Genomic DNA, 10,664 nt, shown 5'->3' on the forward strand with positions numbered 1-10,664 from the left:
CTCATCTCCTAAAATCTTTCAACTAACCAAATCCACCGGTTAAGCCTAAAACGAACTTATCGATTAATAACGAGTAAAACGTGTAGATTTTAGTATGCGAAGATGCATTTAATTACATAGGATAACCTTTGAAATAAATTAATAAATTTTTACCAGAATTTAATAAATGTCTTAGGTTTATAAAAATATTTTTATTATATTTTTCTATTGGACACAAAAATTATAAAAATTCCTCCAACACAGCAAGGTACGTGCAGCTATTTCAGTGCGCAATAAAACAATTTTATTTTTATAAAATTCATTACCGAACCAAATTAAACGATTCCAATTGGGTTTGGTTCCTAACTCAAAATACTAACTTCCAGAAGTGGACCCAACCAATTTGGACATGTCGAAAAAAGGTTATGACGTTGGGAAGACAGACCAGAATCCGTCATCCCGCATCAGCTTTGACACTCGATTTTATAAATTCATAAAAACCATTCAAATCTCGTCCAAAAATTACGTATTATACCTTTATGGAAACTAAACTCAAAGTAGAACATCATGGAATCAAGAATCGATCAAAAACAATGGATTATCATCACGTTACAGACCCTACAATAAACGTATATGAATCTGTCAGCAAACTGTTATCATCAAAACTCAACCTTAACGACCAATAAGCGCGTTAATATGATCAATTAAGGTGTAAAAGACATGGGGATCATAAAACCGACCTTGAATTGAAGTTTTCACCGCTGAAACTTGGCTGGGCAGAAGAAAAACGAGCAGGGGGTTCCCCTTGCGATCGACGCCGCTAAAGGGGTTAGGGTTAGGTTAATCCAAGTTTTATGATATAAATTAGATGTTACGCATTAGCCCTCGAAGTTTAAGGGATGTGGTAACTTGGGGAAAAAGGTTAGATAAATTAACGTACCGGGAAGATGGTCGAGTCACAAAAGATGCCAAACAAATCCCAAGAAAACATACATACTCTACAGGCAGGAAATCTTTAAACCGATAAATCAGCGGGCGTTACAACCATTCCGATCACCGAAGACCGTAATTTGGGTCCCATCCGAGGCCCTTAGACGTACAAGTTTCTGACAATAAACGCTCTGAGCATCAACACTTGCGAGCCAATCCATCCCAAGCACCACATCGAAACCGCCAAGCGGCATCAAGTACAACCACACTGGAAATCTATACCCAGACAACTCGATGGAACAACCCTGAATAGCCCTAGACACGTAAATGAACTTTCCTACGGCGACCTCAATCTCAAACACATCGACTACGCGCTCGGGTGATTTATTCAACGAGGAACAGAAAGCGGTAGACACAAAACTTCTACTGGCACCCGAATCAAATAAGACCGAAGCTTGTAATCCATCAAGTAAAAAGGTATCTGGGATAACATTACGCTCCTATTTAGCTAAACAGTTGCACATACATTCTTGAAGGAGCGAGGAATTTAAGCGGTCAAGTACCAAGGAACCCAGAGTAACAGCATGCTACGCATCAGCTAAACAATTACGCGCAAAGCGTTCAAGAGGATGAGAAACGAACAGGAGAATTTAGGTAATAAAATGAACTTTAACGCTAACGACTCGAGAGTTAGCCAAATCCTATCCCTACAAAGACGGAACCCTAACATAGCCAGACACAAGTGGTATTTAGAATATGGAAGGTAAGGGTAAACTGCTAATAACGTTGATCAAGTGTTATTAGTCGTTTACTTCACCGGCCCGTCCTAAGCACCCCCTGCCCCTAACCACATTAGCATTCTATCTAACACTTAAACAATTAATCACATAGTGGAACTTTAAAATTCAAAGGAATGACTAAACAATTTAAAGTTACCTCTTGGCGTGCAGCTACTCGCGATGGGCATACTAGTCTTTTCCCTTACAGTTCGAGTCCAAGCATTCAGGGATGCTCGGATCCCTCGAACCATGGCTCTGATATCAACTTGTAAGACCCCGAATCCCGGGAATCCTACAGTTGGTGATCATACACGAAACTTACAAAATTCTTAAACCCAAAACAATTCATTTCATTTCGAAAACCATTTCAGAGTATAATTCAGCGGAAAATCATAATTATTATAACAAGTTCCCAAAACCCGGAAATTATGCCCAAAACCAAACTTCAATGTATTTAATAAAACTTTAAAAGAAAAGTGTTCATCATTAAAACTTCCGACTAAGTATGCCCTCCACCGTCCAAGTAGCCTCGTGCACGTCCAAGCGGAAACGCATACTCCTCCTAATCTGAAACTCACACTAACATGCACACAAAGTCAGCTTGAGTTGAGTGAGTTCAAGTTTTAATAATTGACATCTAAAATAATAATAGTCATAATCATTCCAAGAGTTTTAAAAATAAAACGGGTTACAACAGTTAGGCCATCATCAATAATAAGTAATCATCCTTGTATATGTATATAAACATCCTTATAATCATATATGAACATCCTTATAATTATATATAAACATCCTTTAAGTATATATGAACATACTTATAATTATATATAAACATCCTTTAAGTATATATGAACATACTTATAATTATATATAAACATCCTTATATTTATATATAAACATCCTTATAAGTATATATGAACATACTTATAATTATATACCTACATATACTTCATCCAAGTAATAACATCAGGGTCGAGCACACGTACAACCCAAACACGTAACATCTCATCTAAGTAATAACATCAGGGTCGAGCACACGTACAACCCAAACACGTAACATCTCATCCAACGTATGCAAACACAAAGTAGGCATACGTAACATCCGTAGTCGATAACGACTACTAACATCGCCAAATATTGGCCATACAATAATACATACATACATACGATAATATCACCTCAAGGCCTACCCTATACAAGTAAGCCCATCCAAAATAATTTTAAACAATTCATCAGGCAAAATCGCTTAGGTGTGCATGCTAGCCCAAAATCTTAAAAGAGTAAAAAGGGGGCATCATGAACTCACCTGACACAAGACACGTATTCACCACGAGCTAGATAATCCCTAAGTAATCCCAAAACTCAAACACCTGTCGGTTTACATACAAACATTACAAACGACATCGAACGGACTCGTTTATCCTACGAGATGTTCTAACAAGGTTCGAGTTTCCTAAAACCTCGACCTCATCAAACTCAATCATAACAGCCCCCGGGGCCTTACATTCACCAACACAACCCTTAGATACTCCCGGGAATAAAGAATTCCAAGTTTACCCCCGGAAGCACTAGGTGACACTAACACGCGCGTTTAAGAGTTGTTTAGGCCATTAACATCCAACTCAGCCCCGTTTGGACCCAACATGATAAAATCACAGCCAACAAGTCCACACGACGCTACACGAGTCAAATGAGTCGGTAACTCACAAGTACAACGCACCAACTATTCAATAAACGCAATTGCGCGTTGTACCGACCCGTTTGAGCAACCGACAACCAATTCAGCCCCATAATTTATAAAAATGATTTTCCAATAGCCCGTACATCAAACCAAGTTCCTCCGAGCTGAATTGGTTGTTAATCACTTCGACCCTGGCGTGAAACGCATAAAACTACATTTCTAGTCATCCGAACACTAACAATCAAACTACAACTAGTTGACCAATCTAACGAACACCAATGAACATGATTTTAAAGTATGATATATGGGACATACCTAGGAAGATTGTGGTGCAAAAACTTACTTCAAACAGCCCCGCCAAGAACACAATAGAACATCCACCGGTTAAGCCTAAAACGAACTTATCGATCAATAACAAGTAAAACATGTAGATTTTAGCATGCGAAGATACATTTAATTACATAGGATAACCTTTGAAATAAATTATTAAATTTTTACCAGACTTTAATAAATGTCTTAGGTTTATAAAAATATTTTTATTATATTTTTCTAGTTGACACAAAATCATAAATATTCCTCCAACACAGAAAGGTATGTGCCGCTATTTCAGTGCGCAACAAAATGGTTTTTATTTTTATAAAAATCATTACCCAGCCAAATTAAATGATTCCAATTGGGTTTGGTTCCTAACTCAAAATACTAACTTCCAGAAGTGGAATCAACCAATTTGGACTTGTCGAAAAAGGGTTATGACGTCGGGAAGACAGACCAGAATCCGTCATCCCGCATCAGCTTTGACACTCGATCTTATAAAATCATAAAAAGCATTCAAATTTCGTCCAAAAATTACATATTATACCTTTCTGGAAACTAGACTCAAAGTAGAACATCATAGAAACAAGAATAGATCAAAAACAATATTTTTTTATCGAGTTACAGACCGAACAATAATCAAGTACGAATCTGTCAGAATTCGTTATAACCAAAACTCAACCCTAACGACCAATAAGCGCGTTAATATGATCAATTAAGGTGTAAAAGACTTGTAGGGACATAGTACGAACCTTTAATTGAGGTTTTATGATCACACCTTGGCTGCAAAAAAGAAAAATCACAGCTCCTTGGCTGCTCTCTTGTCCGATCGGGAATAGGGAAAGGAGGGGGCTAGGGTTTTTTGTTTTATGATATAAAACAACAAGTTACACTCTAGCCCTTCTAATTTGAGAGATATGGCAACATGAAAGGAAAGTTTAAATAACTTAACGTACCGGTATGACGAAAAGGTTTCTGAGAAATGTCGGTTAAATCCCGAGGAATATACATACTCTACAAACTTAAACCCTTTGAACTGAAATATTAACGGGTGTTATATTATGGTGAGGGTATATGAACAACTATGAAGATTCAAAATAAAGCTCAAGAACATAAGAACAAACTAAAAGAAATTCAAAAGAACAAGATCAAAATCAAAGAAATATGAAGAACAACCAAGAAAACATGTAAAACTTACTTAATTATGCTTAGAGAGAAAAGAGAGAATGAGATTTGGTGTGAAAAATGATAAGAATGAGAGTCTCTATTTATAGTGAAGGGTGGAAGGTTTAAATGCAATTGAGATAGATATAAAATTGGTTTAAAGATTAAGAGATAAACTAATTATAATAACGATAATGATAATGATAATGATAATAATATATACAAAATAATAAATAAAAAAATAGATATGTGTGTGCCTTCAGAAGTGCACGACACTTTTTCCAACTTTTTTATTTTATTTTTTTTTACTTTTTTTTTCAAATAAAAAAAACTGAATAAACTAACTTGAGTAACAAGGTTAAGATAGAAGGTTTTAGAATGTTTTATTTTTAAATCATATGATTAATTTAAATACTTAGGATAAAATTAATAATAACAAAATATTTTGTTACATGTTATAAAATATTAATCTAGGCATTCTGGTTCAACATGTCATATTAATGATTAAGCTCGGTTATGATGAAATGAACATAGCATCGTATAATTACGCATATAAAGATAATGTTATTCAATAAATGACACATAATTCAACACTAATAAATGTAGACGATGAAATTAATACGAGAACTTTATTAAATACGAGCACAAAAGACTAGAGTTTTTGTAAAAAAATTCATAGATGTTACATAAAGAAGTTCTCTCACGGGACAAATTAAGAAGTCCTCTCACGAGGCAAACTAAGAAGTCCTCTCACAAGGCAAATTAAGTCCTCGATCAATGTCACGACTTTGTGTTTGGCTTGTTCAGGGAAATTACGGATCCTTAACGACTTGGTGAACGACTGTTTATATGCTATGTTGCGTACTTTTATTTGTATTATGTCGTTTAATACTTAAACCTTATTGATGAATTTAAAAACCAGAACTCACTCAACAACGCTGACGTTTTTCATATATGTATATCAGACTCATGAATTTTTTTTCATATAAATGGATAAATTTGGAAGATATGATGGTATATGGTTCAAATGTGAAACTTTCTTACGAATGGAATGTCGTAATTCAAACTGCAACATCTCCATAATACTTTATTATCTTTTGGAGATGGGTTTTGTTAGGAACATCAAACACCCTCTTAATATGACCTAATATGCTCTTTATAGTCTTATACTGGACATATTAGAGGGTGTTTTAGCAAAAAATGGAGTGTTTATAGAATTCCTCTTTAGAGATATTTAAACTTAATTTAGTTTTCCCTCAATAATATTATTAATAATATATAAAATTTAAATAGACATAATTTTACTTTTTATTGTTTCAATGAAAAGTTTAATAAACCAAGCTGCATCAATAACAGAGACAAAAACATATGTTATTTTGAATATAACTAAGTTAAATAAACTTGTAAAGAAAGATCAAAATACAGAAAACCGTGTAAGTATGAAAAATGCTAGATATTATATGATATGAAAAGAAATATAACTTAACTAGATTTTATCCCCTGTATTACGTGGATTGTTTTACATTATTCGTTTTTAATATTTATATATGTATATTTAGATTTTAATTTTATTTATTGTAAGAAAGTTAATAATTAATATACTTGAGGTTTGATGATGAAATGGTTCACAAATAAATGATATATTATAATCCGGTTTAAAAGCTATCTGGGTTTGGTGATACCCATTACCTGTTTATTTTCTTTATTATAAAATTGTTTCTTAATTATAAATAATATTTTTTTTTAAATAAAATAGGATATTAATTTTTAGTATATTCCTATTTTATAGGATTTTCATATCAAATATTTGATGAGATTATTTTTTAATATAATGAGATGTTATAACCCGTTTAAGAGCTATCTGGGTTTGGTGAGACCTTTACCCGTGAATTCAGGTCAAATGCGTGAGAAGTCTTCATTTACAAATAAAGTAATCTGATGGCTTGAGAGAATGGTTGTTTTACATTTTTTGTTTTTTAATATTTATTTTTTGGACTTTAATTTTCTTTATTGTAAGAAAGTTAATAATATACTTAGGGTTTGATGATGAAAGGGTTTTATAAATAAATGATATGTTATAACCCGTTTAAAAGCTATCTGGATTTGGTGACCCATGACCCACTTGTGTTTTTTACTATAAAAATTGTTTATTAATTATAAATAATATCTTTTTCTTTTTAAATTGGATATTAAATTTTAGTATATTCCTATTTGTAGGATTTTCATATCAAATAATTGGTAAAATTAATTTTTAATTTAATGAGATGTTATAACCCGTTTAAGAGCCATCTGGTTTTGGTAAGACCCATACCTATGAATTTGGATTAAATCAATGAGAGGTCTCCATTTAAAAATTAAAAAATTTTGTGGCTTCCATAAAAGGTGGGAGCGACCACATCGCGACACATAGGATTTTTGGGTTTTCGTTTATATATATTATTATAGATTTGTAAGTGAAACCTTAAAAACAAAAGGAAATATCTTTTATGAATATCTTAAACCTTAAATATATATATAAACGAAACATTAAAAAACTATCTGGTTGTTCTATGCATTCTCTTAAAACACAAGATTGTTTTATTTGCAAATAGAGGCTTCTCATGCATTTGACCCGAATTCACAGATATGGGTCTCACCAAATCCAGATAGCCCTTAAACGGATTATAACATCTCATTATATTAAAATTTAATCTTACCAAATATTTGATATGAAAATCCAATAAAATAGGATTACTAAAAATTAATATTCGATTTAAAAAATATTATTTATAATTAAGAAACTCATTTATAGTAAAAAAATAAGCGGGTCATGGGTTTCATCAAACCCTGATAGCTTTTACACCGAGTTATAACATCTTATTTATTTATGAAACTCTTTTTATCATTAAACATTAAGTATATTATTTACTCCATTACAATAAATAAAATTAAAATCCAAAAACATGTATAAATATTGGAAGCGAATAATGTGATACAACATTCGTAATGATACGAGGGATAAAAACTAGTGATGAATACAAAGGATTATTAGTAAGTGATATTTACACATGAACGAAAACAAAATAACAACATTTTCTCAAAATACTCTAAAACAAAATTTATTACAGATCACGAGGCTATGGAAATTGATAACCTCACATCCAGACCATTTTTTTTTTCTCATCATACATTTATTATTTCTTTTAAACACTAATTAATACTTAAAGTTAAGTTAATTATTTTTTTCTTGGCCAGAAACTCTTCAAGGACAAACACCCACTCTTTTGCTTGCACATGCAACCATATCTCTTCATTTTATCTTCATCATCTTCTTTTGTTTCTTCTTCTCCCCCCGCATCTTCTTCCTGTACATGAAAGCTACAACTCAATATATTCACATGCTTTTCATTTATAACATATTAACTGTTATAAAAAAAATAATAAATATGTACACATAATATATAACAAGAATTGTTTAAAGTAAAAAAAAATTATAATGATTTCAATTGGATTCTAAGAATTTGTATCTCGATCTTAAATTTATGTGCAACAGACAGACTCATTTAGACTCAGTAGTTGGCTCGGGCTCGATAAGTGAAGCTCAGGCTCGTTTACTAAATGAGCTTACTTTTAAGCTCGAACTTGAGATAAGGCTCATTTAAGCTTAGCTCGATCGACCTTTTCATGATCCGGTCTCAAGTAGCTCATGAGGGGATTAGCTCCTTTGCATCCCTAAAAGTATTAGATGATTGAAGAGAAAGCTGTAAAAATATGTAAGCCCTAAAAAGCAATGATAAGTGAAAGTGAAAAGAGGGAGAAAAGATGTCATGATGTTTAAATATCTTCTGAATAGTTGATTGAACCCTTTTGTTTCATGTATTGTTCTTCTTCCCCAAAGTAGGTCTACTTTTCAAAAAGCTGATTTTATACGTAAAAACAATTTTTAGAGTAAAATTTTTTATTTATTTTAAATGTTATTGTAAGAAATCATTATAGTAACACCAAAACTTTTCCTGCTGTTGAATGTGCCACAGATTCAGAAACTTACAATGCATGATTCTTTTGGGTTTACCCTCTAGCTTTCTAAATAATGGGCTCCACAAAATTTTTAATTTGTTTTCTTTGCAATAATATACTTTTGCCGTTCAAAAACACATAATAATTTATATTTTATTTTTGGTCTATAATTTACAAATGGGCAATACCTAGCTATTGATAATTATAAATTCAACATATAACAAATATAAATTCAAACTTGCTATAATAAATGAAACGTTAATCAATTAACAATATCTGATACTTTCATATATCCAACATTAAATTCATATAGCATAAATAGAATACCACACGTTGCAATATGTCAAAATCAGCAATAATTTTCATAAATAAAATCCCTAACTTTCAAATATTTGAATTCAAACGACATCTTCCGCTAGAAACTTTAAGTTCATATATTACAATTTTGCATATAAATATAAAAATCTTATAATTACTTTTAGTAATTATTAATTTACCTTGAACTCGGGTTTCCATTTTGTCTCCAATTCTGAGTTCGATCTTGATGTGGAAGAATCTAGCTTCATATCGAACTTAATCGACCTCTCTTGTATCGAAGGCGTAGAAGTCGGGCTCGGGCTCGGGCTCAGGCTCAGGCTCTTCTCGTCTACCGTACTTTGAATTCCCACATCTCGTTTCATCGTCATCATCATCAACCTCGCATCAATTTTATTTTCCTTGGCCTCATGTTCATCTGTATAACCCATCCACAACTTTAATAGAGCAACATAAACAAAAAAGAGTAATAGATGGTAGCAAAAAGAATTCGAAGCATGTCTTAGAAACCAGCCTTGATCAATTGGATGAATATTAGCAAGCTTTTGAGGTTGGATCCTTGAAGAATGATGGATTAAAGGTGCGGACATTGTCATTCTGTTGGTTATGTTCCGGAAAGATCGACCATTCATAAGTGTTTTGGACGATAAACACTCCATTGGAACTTCACCCGAGAGCGGGTTGCAAATGTACCTTTCCGCCTCGTTCCACTTGGAATTCAACGCGAATCCATCTGCTGCAGGTGACATGTACTCCCAGGTGTTTATTGATCTCAATTGCAATGCTGTACGTAGGTAGGTTTTTAAAATATATTAATTATCACACATACATATATAGATATTATGATCTGTAAACTCACCTTTGAGCGCATTTGTGAACGAGTAGGTAGAAGGATCGATTTCATCTACATAGAACAAATTCATGAATAGTTAGTTACACGGATTCTAAAATCGTTTAATTGTGCAATTTACCTTTGAGGGTGTAACCCGGCGAAGATGCAGTGCTGGAAACGGTGAAGTTGGAGCGGAGAGACTTGGACACGTCAACGTCTCTAAAACTCGTAATATGAGAAGCTGAGAATCGTCTTGACATGGTGTTTTCGCGGCTAATCATGCGGGCTTTGACACCCCATTCTTTCAAATCTTGATCAGGTTTTCTTTGAGGGTTCAAAGAATATTTTGTTTCCATGACCAAGGGAGGAAAAAAACAGGTTGGGATTAATATTGGAAGGTTTTTATGTACCTCTAATGACATAAAGACTGCTTTTATAAGAGTAACCAGGTGACATCTATTTGAATCTTGGTCGGATTTCGATGATGGCATAAAATGCCCAAAATCATTAATTCATCCTTGTCATTTATAGTATAAAATTGTTTTTTTTTTCTAGTTTTTAATTTATTTATGTTGTTGTAGGGGTATGGTACTAAACCCGGCTTACGACCTTAATTTATTATATCTGGCTTATTTTATTATATGGACTAATACAATATTATTGGGCTGAGGGGGTT

The 10,664-nt window shown here is 32.9% G+C and overlaps 1 protein-coding gene across 1 annotated transcript; it reads right to left on the minus strand.

The window, feature by feature from the left end:
- Positions 1 to 8,019: 8,019 nt before the first annotated feature.
- LOC143609419 (uncharacterized) lies at positions 8,020 to 10,079 on the minus strand. The gene is made up of 4 exons (XM_077084174.1): positions 10,016 to 10,079; positions 9,671 to 9,940; positions 9,339 to 9,574; positions 8,020 to 8,189 (listed from the first exon to the last, which is right to left on the minus strand). Exons 1-4 carry the CDS (start codon positions 10,077 to 10,079, stop codon positions 8,061 to 8,063), a joined length of 699 nt encoding a protein of 232 aa, XP_076940289.1. The 3' UTR covers positions 8,020 to 8,060.
- Between the last annotated feature and the right edge of the window lie 585 nt (positions 10,080 to 10,664).

Source organism: Bidens hawaiensis, unplaced genomic scaffold (assembly GCF_021521415.1).
Source record: "Bidens hawaiensis isolate Kalapana, Puna unplaced genomic scaffold, B.hawaiensis_p1.1 tig00419622_1, whole genome shotgun sequence".
Classification (NCBI taxonomy): domain Eukaryota; kingdom Viridiplantae; phylum Streptophyta; class Magnoliopsida; order Asterales; family Asteraceae; genus Bidens; species Bidens hawaiensis.

Coding starts and splice junctions, on each gene's coding strand:
- LOC143609419 (XM_077084174.1), bottom strand. CDS start 10,079: ATGAATTTGTTCTATGTAGATGAAATCGATCCTTCTACCTACTCGTTC. Junction 9,941..10,015: donor GTTCACAAATGCGCTCAAAG/GTGAGTTTACAG, acceptor ACCTACGTACAG/CATTGCAATTGAGATCAATA. Junction 8,190..9,338: donor AATGGAAACCCGAGTTCAAG/GTAAATTAATAA, acceptor TTTCATGTACAG/GAAGAAGATGCGGGGGGAGA.